This window comes from Nannospalax galili, unplaced genomic scaffold, assembly GCF_000622305.1.
Source record: "Nannospalax galili isolate Female #2095 unplaced genomic scaffold, S.galili_v1.0 scaffold142, whole genome shotgun sequence".
NCBI classification, from domain to species: domain Eukaryota; kingdom Metazoa; phylum Chordata; class Mammalia; order Rodentia; family Spalacidae; genus Nannospalax; species Nannospalax galili.
This window is the reverse complement of record NW_008348793.1, coordinates 1,528,457-1,546,862: the sequence shown is the minus strand read 5'-3', so window position 1 is coordinate 1,546,862 and position 18,406 is coordinate 1,528,457. Positions and strand designations below refer to the sequence as shown.

Below are 18,406 nucleotides of genomic sequence, written 5' to 3'. Positions count from 1 at the left end.
AGATAATAATATACTGACACAGACAACCCGCTGGCCTTCAATTGCCAATTACATCACCTTTGTCTGTAAAACAGGAAGGGAGGAGAGAGACTGTGTCCGGAGCAACACCTGCTCTGTTCTCTCCACATCAAGCACTTTAGGATTGGAAAGTGGACTCTGTAATCAGCAACTTTAATGTTTGGAGATGACGTTGTATGGAAGTATATTAAGGTTGACATTTTAAATCTAGCAGGTATTAGATTTAAAGGCTCTGCAGTTGCTTCTCTGTAGACAGTACAGTGTGGAAGGAGCCCTGGCCTTCATTCTGGCTCCCTGATCCCTGCTGTGTGTCATCTCACAAGCCTTAGATTCTCTCTCACTTTGAATTGTCTTGGTTTGGAAAACCTAGCCAGTCCTTTCAGATCTGTCTGCCTTAGTGCTGCCACAAAGGCATGATGTGTGAAATTCTTTGTGTGGCGTCCTCTCATGGGGGTGTAGTTCTGGTGGTAGGGATTTTCCTCAGCATGCACAAGGCCCTGAGCTCTACCCCAAACATCACAAAGACAAAAGGCAAGCAAGAAAGTAAGCAAACTATTTGTAGGGGTCGCACTACAGCAGGGATGGGCAAACACTATGACAACAGACTGAATGTGGCTGATGCTGTTTCCATAGCATCATGGTGACTTACAAATGGTCTGCACATTTTCATATGGCCAGACAAAAGCTAAAACAAGAATTCTGTTTACACCTTGTGAAAATAATATGAGATTCCAGCTTCTCTGTCCATGCTGGGGAGTGAACTCAGAGCACCTTGCATGCCAGATAATCATTGCATCATCTAGCTACACCCCAGACTCTGCACAGAGAGTTTTGGTGAGGTGCACTCATTGAGCTTCAGATTGGTCATGGCTACTTTGGCCTATAAAGGCAAGTTGAATTGAAATCCTGATGGTTTGCTAAGTCTAGGGTGTTTACTATATTGCCCTTACAGAGTGTTTTCTCTTTCTCTTTATGCTATACAGCACAAAGTTCACTGTGTTTGTTTTGTGACTGTGTATACATACTTATGTACACCTATGGAGGCCAGAGGCTGACAGAGGAGGCCAGAGGGTGTCTGTCTTGCTCAACCAGTTGACATCTTACTTTTTGAGACAAGATCTTTCATTGGGACCTGGAGCTCACTGATTTGGTAGATTGGATGGCCAGTGAGCCCCAGGGATCCTCTGCCTCCCAGTACTGGGGAACCACCACACCTGGGTATTTGGGGGTTTTGCTGTTGTTCTTATTTTCGTGTGTGTGTGTGTGTGTGTGTGTGTGTGTGTGTACACACGTGTGTGCTGGGGAGCTGGGGATCTGAACTCAGGTCTTCATGATTCTTGGCAAGCACTCTATGAATGGTGCCACTTTCCTAGCCTCTGTTCTTGTTTTTTTTGAGATAAAGTCTCATGTAGCCCATGCTGGCCTCAACTCAGTAGATAGCCAAGATCTTCCTGCTTCCACCCCCCAAGTGCTGGGATTATAGGCATGCACTACCACACAGAACAACACTTGTGAAAGTATATGAGGCAAACAGATTTTATGGAAATATTTATGCTATAAACTACCAACATTTTATGATAGCAAAAACATTGCTTCATCCTGATGGCAAAATGCACTTTTCTTCCTCCCCCTCCCCCTCCCCCCTTCTTCTTCTTCTTCTTCTTCTTCTTCTTCTTCTTCTTCTTCTTCTTCTTCTTCTTCTTCTTTTCATCTTTTTGAGACAGGGTCTCCCTGTAGCCCAGCTGACCTGGAACTCACTATGTAGACCAGGCTGGCCTTGAACTCACAGAGATCCACCTGCCTCCACCTCCCAAGTGCTGGGACTAATGGCATGCACAACCATGCCCGGCTCAACTTTCTCCCTTCTCTCTACTCCACCCCATCTTCTTTTATTCTATTTTAAATCTTGGAATGATCCTTTAAAATGTGCTTTCTCACTAATCATCAATATAGTCTGAATATACAAGTCTTTCCAAAATTCTTGTTGAAAATCTCCAGTGATTAGGTCTTGAGACTCTACCTTCATGGAGGGGATTAATACTTCATAAAAGGCCTGGAGAATGATTTCAGCCCTTCTGGTCCCTTCTGTCATGTGTGTACATAGCAAAAAAGTGCCATCCTAGAAGCAAAAAGCAACCTTAGCAGACACCGTATCTGCTAGGGCCTCCACACCGGAGAAAGAAATATCTGTTTACTACCACATCCAGTAAATGAATAAATAACAAGGAAACAACCGTGTTCTGAGCCTTTGGTAGAACAGGAATGGAACAGGAATTCTACAGCAGGGTACTGATGAAATAACACATAAATTTTCTTTGTGTGAAATAACTCATAAATGAATTTTTTTGTTGTTTTTCTGGGATTTTTGTTTTGTTGTTGGTGGTGGGTTTGTGGGTTTGGTTTTGTTTTTTTTGCTTTTGTTTTTTGGCAGTGTCTTGAGTAGCTCAGGCTGGTTTTGAACTCACTATGTAGCTAAGGATGATTTCAAACTCTTAATCCTCCTGCCTCCACCTCCCAAGTATTGGAGTTATAGGCATGCACCACCATGCCCAGCTAAGATCTATTTTTGAGGAAAAATATTTATATGTTAAAATAAAAATAATAAAATATAAATAATATAATAAAAATATTATATTTATATGTTTAAAAGTGCACACCTTTAATCCCATAGTTCAGGAGGCAGAAGCAGGAAGATCTCTGTGAGTTCAAGGCTAGCCTGGTCTACATGGTGAGACTCTGTCCAAAAAATAAGTGAAAGTTAACGATAGTCTTCATTTGTAACCTGTGCAGAATAGTTATAGAATTTGTTTACTCTTCTGATATTTTTCTGTGATAGTGTTTAAAACCTTCAACAGTTAAAATCTTATTTATTTCTCAGTGTCTTACTTTTTGTGTAAAATGAGAAATTCAGATAAATTCATTATTCAAGTATATTATGAAAATTCAATTGAATTTCCATTAGAAAGATAAACTTTTATCCCAGCAGTCAGGATGCTGAGGCAGGAGGATCTCAATTTGAGGGCCAGCATGGGCTATATAGTGATAACCTATCTCAAAGAAATTGTGGGGAGTACTTAGCTCAGTTTGTAGAATGATTGCCTAACATGCACAAAATCCTGGGTTCAATCCCCAGAACTACATAAAACAGACACAGTGGTGCGTGCCTGTAATCCCAGCACTTTGCAGATACAGGTAGAAGGATCAGGAGCTCAAGGTCATCCTTGGCCACATAAAATGTTGAAGGTCAGAATAGGCTATATGAGACTCTCTCTCAAAATGTATATATGTTGGAGTGTGTGTGTGTGTGTGTGTGTGTGTATAATGTGCAGTGTGTGTATATGTGTGTGTATGATGTGTGTTTGATGTACAGTGTGTGTGTATGATGTGCAGTGTGTGCATACGTGCGTGCGTGTCTGTATTTGTGCTTGATGTGCAGTGTGTGTGTGTGTGTGTGTGTGTGTGTGATTTTAAGTCACTATAACCGGAAAAACACTGCAGGACATGAAATCTCCACCTTCTCTTTGAACATTTTCCCTATCAAGTTTCTGCTGGGTGTAGGGTTTGGCTTACATCTGTATCCAATTTATTTTATCATAGCCTCAAGGTTATTTTTTCCTCATTTTTGACTGCTAATAAAGGAAAATTTCAATAAATCATAGGGAATTTGACTGATGATAGTCTTAGTTACTATAGATAAAAACCAGAGTGGGGTCATCTGAAAGCAAAGATAAAGAGGCATTTACTGCTTCAAACAAAATTCAAATAATCATGAACCTGCTGAGTGCTTTGAACTGAAGGACACCAGCAAGACACAGAGGTGAGACTTTCCTGACCCCGGGCTCACACCTTCCTCTGAAATCAGGCACAGAAATCCGAATTCTTCTTCCCTAGGGAGAGTCACCAAAGTTAGAACCCTGCTCCCAGCCAGCTGTAAGAACTGGGATGGTCACTCTTTTCTTTACCCTTTGGCCTCCTATTCTAGAAGGTTGTTCTCCATAACTGAGAGAATGAAGTGTTCCCCAGAGACCAAAAAGAATCCTCCCTCAATCGGCTGCCATTAGACCACATCCTTTTGTCCAGTCACACAGTGTCTTCAACATGCTGTTCATTTGTTCACTGAACTCAGCATAAAAATGGACAAACTCTCTAGGTCTTTAGATCATCATTTCTTAAAAATATTTTATTTTTTTATTTTATGTGAATAAGTGTATTCCCTTCATGTGTCATGTGATGCCTGCAGAGGTCAGAAGAAGGTTTGGATTCCCTTGGAACTGGAGTTACAGACAGTTGTCAGCTGCCATGTGGGTGCTGGGAACCAAATGGGGTTTGGTTCCACAAGTCCTCGGTCCTCCACAAGAATGGCCAGTGCTCTTGATCATTGAGCCGTCTCTTCAGTGCCTGATCATCATTTTTTAAGGCTCCTGTGTCAAGCAAAACTGATCAAATCATTCTGATGCTTTTCATCTGTTAACTTATCTTTCATTATATGAGTGCTGGCTGTGACTCAATAGGTAAGGAGAAATAGAACACTTCTCTGCCCCTGTTGTGGCAAGTTGCAGGCAAACACCCATCCCTCATTATTTATTTATCTGAAAATTCCTTTTCCTCTATGCCCTTTGTACTATGTTATGAGTGATGTGTTGATCAACAAGAAAAACTACCAAACCAATGTCTTGAAATGAGGCCAATCTTGATGGACTAAGCATCAGCCCTGAGAACTGCAAGCCTTTGCGATCTCTCTCTCTCTCTCTCTCTCTCTCTCTGTCTCGACAGTATCACAGTATATAGCCCAGGATGACCTCTACTTCGCTGTGTAGACCTTGAACTTTTCATCTTCCTGACTAGCATCCTAGTGCTGGGATTACAGGCATGTCCCATTATGGCCATCCTTGTTTGGTTTTCTATCTTGCATCAGAAATAGTTGCTCCATCCAAGTGAGTGCAGGGTCTTACCACTTAACTACTAACTTTCTAACGTGTGCTATGAGACTACCCCTGTGTGGAAGAGACACCCCTGAAGAGCACGTCCGCAGCTCAATTGTGTGCATGAATAATGATTTTTCAAGCAAAGATGCTGTTAAAGAAAGGCTGCGCAGGAGACCCCAGCAGTTTTTTCATAAGACTGTAGACAAGGCTTTGGAGGGAGTTTAAGATTGTGTCCTCGCCTTTGCATACTCTGTCCTATAGATTAGCTATGATTTATTTGACAATTTATAGAAAACCTCAAATTTATTGAAATCATGGTGTGGTGTTCCTGGTACACAAAGCCTTTTGACCTTCAAGTGAAAAAAACTGGAGTGCAAAGTGCATGGAGGTGAGTCAAGCTTTTCCTTGTGGAAGAGGAGCTGGAGGAAAGGTCAGGAAAGAAGGTGGTAGGAAAACAGAGAAGAAAGGAGCCCGTATTCACAAAGGCTATGGGGGTGATGACGATGCTAAGGCAAGACACAATGGGACCATTTCATCTTCACGTGCCCTTAACAAAATTACCTGATTTTTATCAGAGGGTGGTAGATTGTGAGATCTTTCTAGAAAGGTGAACTGCCATGTGTATAAGGCTACAGGTAATGAGAAAGTCACTGATCTTGTGATTTCCAACACTCCTGAGAACGGAGGCTTTGTGTCACAATTATAAGTGTCCGCTTGTGTGGACTAGGGAGACTGGCTAGTCTTGACTTGTTTCTGTTTTCTTGGAAGACTAGGCAGGGGAACTGAATTTTCTTTGCCTCTGGCTGCCTTTGGGGTCTATGTAGAAATGACACTATATATACCTTAGTATGTTTGGAGTTTATAATTGACTGAGCATTACAAATTTCTCAGTGAAAAAGTTTTTGTATAGCATTGACATCTTAATCTAATCCCCATCTTTGTGTGTCTAACCACTTCGTATCACTCTGGTGCTAGGGCTCGAACCCAGGTCTCTAGCATGTTAGGCAAGCACTCTACACTGAGCTATATCCTCAGCCCTTTTTTTATCTCTTGTCTTTAAAACATTCTTTGTTCTTGAAGTATGTTATTTCTTCTGTTATTTGAAGAGTCAAATAAGGACTCTAAAAGTATTTTTTATTAGAAGGCTAAAAATAACCATTTTACTTAGTTTTGGCCAAAAACAAAAATATGTGATCTATGATACCAATTGACTGGGAAACTCACATTACAGCTAATTAATTTTAATATTCTGTAGAAAAAGTCAAAGCTATTACATAGAAAGCTTTATATGAAATGACAGCTTCAGTTTAACAGTGCTGAATTCATGTATTGGCTGTGTTCACCCTTAGGACTGATTTCCAATACACTGTCAAAAATGAATTAGTTGGGCTGGAGAGATGGCTCAGTGGTTTAGAACACTCACTGTTCTTGCAGAAGAACCGGATTCAAATCCCTGCACCCACATGGCAGCTAACAACTGTCTGTAACTCCAGGGGATCCAACAGCCTCTTCTGTCCTCTGCAGGCAATGCGTGACACGGGTGCACCTACCTACACGCAGGCATAATACACATAAAATAAAAATAAGAAAAAAAATTTTTTTTATTGAATTGGTTAAGAACAATGCTTTAAAATGTCTGGATTCTGTATAGCTACTTTTCCTATTGTGATAAAATACCCTGAATAAAGCAACTTGAGGGAAAAGGTGTATTTTTGCTCACACTTTGAGTCAGTCATGGCAGGGAAATCGTGGTATCAGGAGAGCTAGGCAGCTCACCTTGTGTCACGCTGTGCGGATGAACGACCAGCTCCGAAGACTTCTTCTTTTTATGCAAGCCAGAACCCAAGTTGTTGGAGTGGCACTGCTGTTTTCATGGTGGGTCTTCCTCTCTCTTAACCTGGAGAATCCCTCACAGGCATGACCAGAAGCTAATACAGCCATCTTACAAGCACTCCAAGAGGCTTGTCTCCTAGGTGATTCTAGATTCTGTCAAGCTGGCAATATTACCTATAACAGATTCAAACTTCTATTTGTTTTGCTGTATTCTGCTTTGGTTTGCATTGTGAGGCAGGATCTTGCTTCTTAGTTCAGGCTGGCCTGGAACTTGTAATTCTCCTGCTTCAAACTCCGAAGTCCTAGGGGGCATCCCAGCTTCTTAACTGAACTGTGAAATTCACTGTGTTTTCAAGTAAGTCTTAAAAGAAGCTTTTTCATGTTACAATGACAAAGACTCTTTTCTTGGCTAAAGTTTAATCAGTACATTGTGTACATGCATGTGGTCGGCATATCTGTGTGCTTCCTTTAGAAAATCCAAGTTTTCAAAGGTTTAAATAAATATTTTTATTACTTCTTTGAGCACTTCATACAATGTATTTTGTTTATATTTCTCCCTCTCCCAACCCCTCCCAGATCCACCCTTACCTCCCTACCCACCCAATTTCGTGTGGTTTCTCTGTTTTGGTTTGGTTTTTGGTCCTGCTGAGTCCAATATGTGTTGCCCAGATACTCTTGGGTGTGGAACCTGACCTGGATTGTGGTCAAGGAAGGGTAGAAAATCCGGTTTTAACCAAGTACACAGCACATTTAGTGTCGAATAAGCCCCTCCCCCCACCTACGTAAGCAGGCCCCTGTCTTCCAACAGCCCTCCTCAGAAGATTCCTGAATACCCTAGGCTCTCTAATTAGGCCTCCTGTTGGGTTGGCTTAGACAGACTCCTCAGTGTGCTGAAGTTTCCTTGGGGATTTCCCTCCGACTCTGCTCCATCCACCACCCCCACCCCCAAACCCCGGCTTTCAGTCTTCCCTCCAGCTGCCTGTGGAGTTGAACCTGGTCTCTTTCCTCGGCAAAGTTTCACTGCAGTGGTCCTCACGTCATGGCCTGATCCTGAATAAAGCCTTTGCTGTGCTTTAACAAACCCTGTCACAGAACGGCCTTTTCTTTAACGGCAATTAAAATGTTGCTATGCAGCATGCGACCCTTCTAACGTGTCTGGAGGCTGTTTTCGAGAATGAATTTACAAAGCACTCAGTAGACAGGAATTAACCTTCTTTGCAGTAAAGAATAATTCAGTTATAGGAGAAGAAATGAAAAGGCTTCTTAACTTGATTTTCAAGTTAGATTTATTACTAATATAATCCAGATTTTCAGTATGCATCTTTCAAATACAGTGTTTTGGGAAAAACAGAAGAAATGCTAATTAGCTAATTAACAGGAAAACAGAATTCTTTTGATAAAAAGTATGAACTATGTAGCAGTTTCTTCTCCTTTGAGTAGAAATCAAGTGTGGAAATCCTTTTCTTAAAACAAACATCCATGTTGTAATTCTTCTCTATTTATTATAACAGGCTATTTGATAAAGTTTTAAATCATTAATACATATATAATTAAGCCCTAATAAGTCAATGCTTTCCAAGAGGTGTGATAATGCCAAGCATGTGACATTCAAAGAGAAAGAGACAAGAGTCTGTGCGGCCATCACAGCAAGCACATCATCACTAACAGACACTTTACACATGTGATGGTATGATATTGAAACGCGATGGGAGGAAAGTGCTGGCATGCTCTACCTTTACAGAAGGTTTGTGTTTTGTTTTGGAATTCTATGAGATTCTATAGCATCTCACTATATAGCCCTGGCTAGCCTGGAATTCACATGGAAACCATGTTGCCCTCAAACTGACAGAGATCCGCCTACCTCTGTTTCCCAAATGCTGAGGATAAAGGCATGTGACACTACATCCCATCTGGAGGATTTTTTTAAAGCCCAGTAAAGCACTGTGATTGCTACTGCTTGAAACACGTCTTACAGCAAATGTGGTATGCATTTCAAGGCAATACCTCTTGTCTGTAGGTGCTATTATTTGGAAAATGAGACCAATTCAGTTTATTGTTATCAAAGCAATAGATAATGGAACTCAGTGTGGCAGTGTGACTGTAAGCGATGGAACTTTATCTTTTTCAGGTGGGCTAGAGAAAAATACCCACACGTACTTGGTGAGGATGTGCAATGGTACGTTTGCTTTTCAAAACTGTTATCTATAAAGTTTAACGTCTTGAAGCGTTGATTTCTGATAGACACTCGTGTCCTGTGAGTACACACAAAGCTTTTCTGCCATGAACTACTTATCTTTTTATGTTTATAATAAATTCAGAGAGCTCAATACAAATAATAATTTTCCTGTAATATAAGTGAAGAGGGAGAAGTGCATTTTATAGTAATATTTAGATTAAAACACCTGCTTCTATTTTAAGTCTAATAAGTTTCTGTAAATAATATATTGTGAATCAACTGATGGAAATAAAGTTCAGCACTTATGAAAGAAAGCAGTGAGATAGAATATGAACCCCCAGAATAAAGTCTTTCCTGTTAAATTCCCTGTTTCTTAAAGCATTCTAATGCAGAATGATTCAGACACTACATAAATTTTTAAATTAGTAAAGATCCTATGTGGGAGTTTTTTGGTACTCTGATCACCTGGTATACTCTTTTAAGAGTCCACAGAAAACTCTTGGAAACCACAGAATTCTATTTTATACTTCAAAAGAATCAATACTGTATCAGTTAACACTATAACAGTATAGCAATGAAATTTTTGTTCTTGTTTTTCTGAGCAGAGTCTCACTTGCAGCCCAGGCTGGTCTTGAATTTGAGGCAATCCTCCTACCTCAACCTTCCGAGTACTGGGGCTGCAGACACAAGCTACTGCACCCCCCTAACAATAAACAATAACACTTTAGAAGTATTTATCTTTTTTTTCTCTGTATAATTGAACAAGTTCGCATCTGGCCATCACTACCACAAGTAGAACTTAATGTGATTTCTTCAAATTTTTTTTTTTTAAGCTTTCAAGGTAAAGGAGCCATTATGATGTCATAGTTTTAAAAGTTTTATTCTGTGAAAGATACCATTATATGTTAAGATGAAGAATTAAACAGAAAGGCATACCAAATTATCACTTTTAAAAGGCCAAGAAAGTTTTAAACACTCAAGATTTTTAAAATTAAGAAATGATCTAAATAAGCTTGGTTATGATGTGAACTCCTTCGCATTTCCTATTCATTGCTGTTTGCTCTCTTCCAGGGTCCTGCTAACAGGGCATGGGTCATGGGGTAGACGGAGCAGCTGTCCGACTTCCTTTCCACACCCTCACTGCAGCTCCCCAGAGAAGCAGCACTTGCTGTGTAGGCTTCTGTGGCATGTTTCCTGTACCAAATGAGCAGTCAGGACCTATACTTGCATAATAATGGGCATATTCATCCACTACTTCCTTAAATCCCTTAATACTTTTTCCTGTACATCAACTCTCATTCCACTTAACACATAACACAAAACCTGCCACTTAGAAATTCCTTTGGGACTCTTAGTGATGCATGTCATGACACTAATATCTAATCCACTCTAAACATAATCTGATATTTATGTAATGAGTAACAGAACTTAAAAATGCATCAAAGTTCATTCTACCCACAAGATCACAATATCAGAGTTGTGGAGGATTTAGGATTAGGCAATCCAGTCTTCTCATTTGGCAGATGAGGAGAATCAAACCAGAAGTCTTCCTGTGTCAGGCTGCTTTTAAATAGACTGGAAATAAATCCAATACTTAAAACCTGTTTCTCCCGCACTATTTACCCCCAAAGCCTATCTGAGTTCCTTTCTAAGAACATTTTATTTCAGCCTGGTATAGTGGTGCCTACCTGTAATCACGCTTTGGAGGCTGATGCAGGAGGATTACATGAGTTTGAGGACAGCCTGAGCTACAAAAGGAATACCAAGTAAGCCAGGTGTACTCAAGGAGACAAAGGAGAAAGAACAATTCTATTTCAATTCTTTTTTAAAAATCTGAATTAAATCTAAAAATATTTTAGAGAAATATTTAAAATAACACCAAGGAAATTCTCTTCTGTATAATCATTATTTATCGTCATGCTCTCTTTAGGTATTTCCCCTAATGGGAATGATGGGAGCCCAGTGGGGGAGACAGGTGGCTCCGGAAGGTGAGTCAGGGAATGGATGAATTAGAACAAAGTATAATGGCACCTATGTGTAAGTATGCCGTAATGAAACCCCTTCCTTTTTAAGTTAGCATACCACATTATAGTAATTCCTTATTGTTCGAAGGCACATACAGGAAAATATTTGGTTTCACTGTAATTGAGCAAAGTTGAATTGCACAGGACTCCTCAACAAATAAAATTAAGATTTTGCATTATAATGAATTACGTGTAAATGCCGGAACATTAATGCAAAATATTTTAATTTTTCTTGAGACAGGGTCTTTATGTAGCCCAGGCTGGCCTCAAACTGTGTACCCAAGAATGATCTTGAATTCCTGATCTTTCTGCCTCCACCTCACAAATTCTGAGGTTACAGGTATGCACCACCATGCCCAGTTCAGAAAATGATTCTTGTCTTTCAAGAAATTCCTTATGCATCAGCAGAAAAGGAAGTGGTTTGCAATCATGTGAGTGCGCGCATGCACGCACACACTCAGATAAGTGACCTGTGAGAGTCATAAAGGATTAAATATGGATCGAATGCTATTGAAAAGAACCTTGCAAAGGACCACAAACATAAACAAAACCCACTCCGTGGTCACATTAGCTTTCATGGTTGGTGTCGCCATCCCCTTGGGTGTGGGTTATAATTGCAACCAGCTACTGGAACACAGTATTCAGACCTGGTCTCCATAGGCATTTTTTCTGAATCATTTCTGGACTGTTGCCTGTACCATGTGTATGGCAACTGGGAACCATACAAGGAGTGGGTGGACATGTGGCTGTTACCTAGGGACGCAGCATTACACTTTTGCCTTTCATAGAAGCTCATGTTGGTTTTCTGGGATTGAGGGACATGAGATAGTCCCGCTTTCCAGTCCTCTTGGGACCCTGAAAACATCTTCCTTCGAGCTGCCGAGACCACATTTGCAACAATGGATTCCTGGATGTTTCTGGGTCTGAAGGCATCATCCGCTAGACCAAGAGGAGACTTAGCTGCTACTTCCCAAGGTGTTGGCATCTTGTTGGCTTTCTCCAGTCCCTCTGTTGGTTTGCCAGAGTAACTGTAGGCAGGCTGGAACAGCCCGGGACATACAGAAATGATGGGTGGGACTGATCTTCCAGGAAGAGAAAGGGAGCGCCCACTCTCCTAAAAGCAAAGAAAATGTTACTGCATCTCATTCATTTGTTTGCACTTATTATTGCCAAGTGCCCACAGCACCATTACCAAGCACTGCAAAAAGAATAAGCCCACGATGCTCAGTCCTAAGGTCTGGACAGGTTGTCTCACTTAGCCTGACTCCTGCATCCCTCACTTGTCCCTCTGTGCTCCCTCTCGGCTGGCTTTCATGGTTTACACCGCTGTCATCTTTCCCAGGCTACCCAGTGGCAGGAGCCTCCAATTCCCTGCCTTCCACACACTCACATCTCCATCTATAGCCTACTTGCTTCATTCCAGCCCTGGTTTTCTGGCACGAAATAAACAACAGGGATAACCCCCAAAACAGGTCACAAACTACTAAGATTTTTACTTTTCCCTAGTGACTTTTAATCTCTTATCTCAGTTTGGGTCACTGAATGTTACAAAAACAAGCATGAGCTACTTAGGAGTACTTAGTCACCATCACGGTGGAGTGACTGGCAATTTTCCTCTCAGAATCTATTTATGTAATGAAGACCACATGGGCCTTTATTGCATTTCTTTCCTCTCTCTCTCTCCTTTCTTTCCTTCTTTCTTTGTTTTTGAGACATAGTTTCACTCTGTAGTACAGGGTGGCCTTGAGGAATCTCAGGACATTCCTTCTGCCTTGGTCTCCTGAGTGCTGGGATGGCAGCTCTGAGCCACCACACTCTTGTGGACCCAGGGACCCTGAATTCTGGCTTTCCTCGTTACTGTCCCCTATGTTTATTCCTGTTTGCAGGAGACTGGATAAGACAAACTGCAGGAAAAAGAAACATGGGGGATGGGAGAACTTAAGAGCTGGGAGCAGGAAGATCGGGAGCTCAAAGTCAGCCTCGGCTTCGTAAGGAGTTAGAAGCCAGCCTGGACTACATGAGACTCTTGAAACTACACAGCCACACACACACACAATGGAGAAAATGTTTGTTGAACACAAAGCCATGCTTTAAAGTATATCCAGACCTCCAGAATAATTTCAAAACATTTCTCTCTTGATTAAGTAAATGGCAACACTTGGATTTGGGCAAAATATCTCAGATGCAAATGCTTTTGCGTCTGCGCAGCGCCCCCCTCCAGGCACGCATGGCAGATGGCCGATCCTTGATCTGTGTGTATGGGAGTAAGGAATCTATACAATGGATCTTGGTTCTCGCTTTTTAACTGAAACTTTCCTATGATGGTTGAATCCTAGGAAAAACTTTTTTTAAATTAATCTTCTTATCTTAATCCAGAGTTACTTATAAATTCTCTTTACCATAGAGTTGGCAAGGGAAGAAGGGTGACTTTCAGTCACCTATATTACATTAAAATTTTTGATAACAAAATTGTATATATCCCACATTATTCATGTATTTCTTTCAGAAACTTCTTTAACAATTTTTTGGTGGAGCACCCAATATTTCCAAACACTGTTCATGAGCTAAAGGTGTGAAGACAGTAAAATCCATGAGGTACGTGATCCAGAGCTATTTTACCTCCCCCAGGCAGGTCAGTCAATCACACAGTGAAAAGATGCTCTTCCCTATCTTGACAGGAAGAAATAAGGGATTTTTTTTTCTAAACTGTGAAAAAAGATTGGGTATGAGAAAGTGAAAGTTAGCTGTCCCTTAGCATGTCTCTATCTCCCTTGTTTTGTAACCGGTCTCTGGGAAGGTTTTGAGAGTTCAACGATACCTTTAGAGGATAATAACTGGTACCCCATAAGCACCTGCTACAGTCAATTTTAAAACACAGTTGAGGGGATGGTGATAGACAAAGGAATCCAGGGCTCTATAGAAAAATAAGACAGGCCCTGCACATACACGTGGACACACACACACACACACACACACACACACACACACATAGTATTAAGCATGTGAATGTACATACTGCTGTCATGAGATATCCAAAATACTGGCTGAAAGAAACTTATTTTCTGCTCCTTCTCCCAACTCAGTTTGAAAATCTTAAGAAGATTTGGAACTTACTAGAAATTAGGAAGTTCAAAAATATTTCCAGTGATGTCCTAGTAAGAAAGATAGGAGACTTTTTTTCAGGTAAAGCATAAATGTTAATTAGCCAAGCAAGTACAGAGAAAGTAAAAGTTCCAGGTGTGATATTTAAAAAGAAAGTCAGGGCTTCCTGAAGAGAAATTAAAAATCGTATTGAAGATCAAATAAATTTCCACATAGAATGCACATTTGACAAATAAAAGACATTGTTGATTGTAAGGAAGAAAGCGTAAGGAGCTCAGTGAACAGTGCAAAGATGGCTCATGTGCGTGTCCCTCAGAAGCTTCGTGGAGCAGCTCCACACGGGGATAAAATGGTAAACCACCATAGGCTGGAGACTCAGCTACGACGTAACTTGTCTTAGGCACAGAGTTGTGTATGTGTGCGCCCCCAGTGTTGCCTGGTTCTAGTCTCACGTTCATGTAAAGCCTTCATTTTAAATGTTCACATCTTGTTCCATGGTATCATTTCCTTCCGTCCATCTCTGTCCCAAGGCTCCTGCTGCTCCTGCCTAGCTGACTAACTGAAGCTACAAGACAGAACTTGAGTCAGAAACAACCAAAAATCCTGAAAATACCAGAGGTGTTTCTTTCAGTTTGAAGCTTGCATGTCAAGTGGTAGAATCCAGCATCACCTCTGGGACTATTGCTTGTACCATGGGCTCTATTATTACCAAAGGAATTTTCTAAATGTTTTTATTTTTTTATTGTGTGTGTGATGGGGTGTGTGAAGGTGTGTGTGTGTGTGTGTGTGTGTGTGTGTACCACGGTATGCAAGAGCAAGAGGATGGAAGTCAGGGACAACTTTCAGGAGCTCTCTCTTGCTGTGGGATCTGAGGACTGACCTCATGTCAGGTTTATATGGCAAGTGATTTTACCTGCAGAACCATCTTGCTAGCCTGGAATTAAAATTGGTTTGTTTTTTGTTTGTTTGGTTGGTTTTTTTTTTTTTTTATTAGAGAGCATCTATTATTTATCAGTGACTAGTATGTTGAATTGGCTTTCCTGGTGACCTCATCAAGTTGTTCTCTTTTTGCCCTCCATTAACCTTTAAGATATATTTAATGAAAGATGTCTTTCTGCTGTCAGTGGGTAAAAACTTAGCTTGTTTTTAGGAATATTTCTGCAGCTATTCAAATTTCACTAACTAGCCTTATTTTCAACTAGAAGCTTCCACCCACCCCCTGTCCAAATTGAAAGTGAAATCTCCTGCCCCTTCCCCGCTGTGTCTTAAGGCTCACCTTCCCTAGGTAAGGGGTGGAGGTAGCCCTTCTCTCTTTCCCTCCTCTTAGTCTCCAAATTTGCCAACTCTGACCCACGGGGATGAAGGGCAAGGATGAGGAGGAACAGAATCAAAGTTTATACTTGACTTGTGTCTTATTTGCTCTCTATTGCTGTGATTAAAAACACTGACCAAAACTAACTCAGGGGAGAAAGGGTTTATTTTATCTTACATCTCCTGGATCACAGAAGGGAGCCCAAGCTACAAACTCAGGGCAGGAACCTGGAGGCAGGAGCTGAAGCACTGACTGTGGAAGAATGCTGCTTACTGACTTGCTCCTTTGGCCTGTGCTCAGCCTGCTTTCTTATATAATACAAGACTACCTGCCCAGGGGTGGCACCACCCACAGTGGGCTGGGCCCTCCCATATCACACAACAATCAAGAAAATGCCCCACAAACATGACCACGGGCCAGTCCAATGGAAGAAATTCCTCAATTGAGAGTCTCTATACCCAGGTGTGTCAAATGGACAACTAAAGTGATCCAGCACAATTGACCTCTTGTCAAATTGATACACAAACAAATCACTTTAAACCACAACTCTTCCTTTTCTTATTCTCAAGATTTCTTGTTAATATTAATATTACAACATGAAATAGTACAACTTTAAGAGTCACACAGTCTTTAAAAATCCCAAAACTATAAAACTTCAAAGTTTCCTTAAAGGTGATCTCAGCAGACCACCAGAGAGTACGGGTTCTGGCCTCCCTCTGGCATAGGGGATGAGAATGCAGGGGACTGCCTGAGAGCACCCAGATCCTGCCTCCATGGGGTGGTGAACTTCCCCTAATTGTACCATATCCATTCCCCTACCTGAGATTTCATGAGGCCCCATGCAGACCTGGCTTCCATAGGCTAAGGTTGAGAACCTGACAGACAGCCTGAGAGGGTGGGCTCTGACTTCCATCGGTATAGCAGCTATGATCTCAGCACACCAACAGAGAGTGCCAGATTCTGGCCTCCCTCTCACATAGGGGCTGAGGACACAGACCAACGGAGAATGCCCCCCGCCCCGACCGTAGGGAATTTCCCAAATTTTCTCTGAGTTCCTACTAATAGGAGTCCAAACCTTAGAAGAAAGCCTGAGTGTTCCTGACTTGAATCTGATTTGGGCTTCTATGGGTTCCCCTGAATAGTTGATCTGAAGCTATCAGTTCCCTCCAAAATAAAACCTAAGAGAACCTGCAACCTGTACCAATCAGCTTTACAGAACCAATAAGGAAAGGACCTAGGCACCCTGATAATACAAACAGAAGCATACTTCAACTTAATTCTCATATCAGAATCATAAACAACAGAAGAAATTCACATGCCAAAATCACAATGAAAGAATAATAAAATGGAAAGCCAAAACAATATGACCCCACCAAACTCCACCATTCCTGTAGAAGAGTTCTAAAAGGAGAACCCCCTAGAGATAACCCAGGACACTGAATTTAAAAGAACAATCATAAACATGATCAAGGAATTCAACGAATTTAAAGAACACATGAACAAACAAATCAAAGAAGTAAAAGAAGATAGGGATAAACTTCTGAATGAATTCACAAAACAGGAACATTGAAGAAAACTCAGGCAGAAATGAAGAAGGAAGTAAAAACTCAATAAGCCAACTTGAAACAACAGGAGAAAGCCTCACCACTAGAATGAATGAAATGGAAAACAGAATATCAACACTGGAGGATAAAGTTGAAGAATTGGATCACTCAAGCAAAGATTTTGGAAAAATTTTAAAAACACAGGAATGGAATATGCAAGAGATGTGGGACACCATGAAAAGACCAAATCTACAGATCATAGGAATAGAGGAAGGAGAAGAATTTCAGGTTGATGGTATTGACCAGATCTTAAACAGAATTGTAGAAGAGAATTTCCCAAAATTAAGGAAAGACATTCCCATGCAAATACAGGAAGCACATAGAACGCCAAATAGACAGGATCAGAAAAGAAACCCCACTATCTCCATTAGATAGCTCAACTGGACAAAGAATAAAGAGAGTCATCTGAATTAAATGATACCATAAATCAAATGGATCTAACAGACATCTTTCAAAGATTCCACCCAAGCACCAAAGAATATACTTTCTACTCAACACCCCATGGAACTTTTTCAAAAACTGGCCACATACTGGGCCACAAAACTAACCTCAACAAATACAAAAAAATGGAAATAATCCCATGCACTCTATCAGACCACAATGCAATAAAGCTCAAAATCAATGCTGGACATAGCCCTAGTCACTACACGAACTCATAGCAATTGAACAACACACAGCTAAACAACAAGTGGGTCAAAGGAGAAATTGAGAAAGAAATAAAAAGATTACTGGAATTCAACAAAAAGGACAATACAACACAACACAACCTCTGGGACACTTTAAAAGCAGTCCTAGGAGGGAAATTTATAGCTCTAAGTGCCTACATCAAAAAATTAGAAAAAGCCCAAAGAAATGACCTAACACTGCAACTCAAGACACTGGAAAGGCAAGAACAAATGAAACCCAAACCCAGCAGAAGAGAAGAAGTAACAAAAATCAGAGGAGAAACTAATGAAATAAAAACAAAGAACACAATACAAAGAATCACTGAATCTAAGAGCTGGTTCTTTGAAAAGCTAAACAAGATAGACAGACCCTTAGCCAGTTAACCAAAAGAAAGAAAGAGCAAATCCAAATCAACAAAATCAGAGATGAAAGGGGAAACATCACAACAGACACCCCAAAGATCCATAACATCATGAGGGAATATTTTAAAAAACTATACACTACTAACTTTGCAATTCTAAAAGAAATGGATGCATATCTAAAATCATGGGAATCTCCAAAGTTAAACCAAGATGAGATCAACAGCTTAAATAGACCCATAACATATAAAGAAATTGAAACAGTAATACAAAGCCTCCAAACCATAAAAAGCCCAGGCCCAGATGGATTTACAGCAGAATTCTACCAGAATTTAAAGAAGACTTCCAACCAACACTACTCAAATTATTCAAAAAGTTAGAAACAGA

The 18,406-nt window shown here is 40.7% G+C and overlaps 1 protein-coding gene across 1 annotated transcript in view; it reads right to left on the bottom strand.

The window, feature by feature from the left end:
- Positions 1–9,187: 9,187 nt before the first annotated feature.
- Positions 9,188–18,406, bottom strand: part of Synpo2 (synaptopodin 2) — a 207,579-nt gene continuing 198,360 nt past the window's right edge. Inside the window, exon 5 of the mRNA XM_008846041.3 lies at positions 9,188–12,090. Within this exon, the coding sequence (XP_008844263.1) occupies positions 11,551–12,090 (540 nt within the window). The 3' untranslated portion in view covers positions 9,188–11,550. The remainder of the gene's footprint in view (positions 12,091–18,406) is intronic.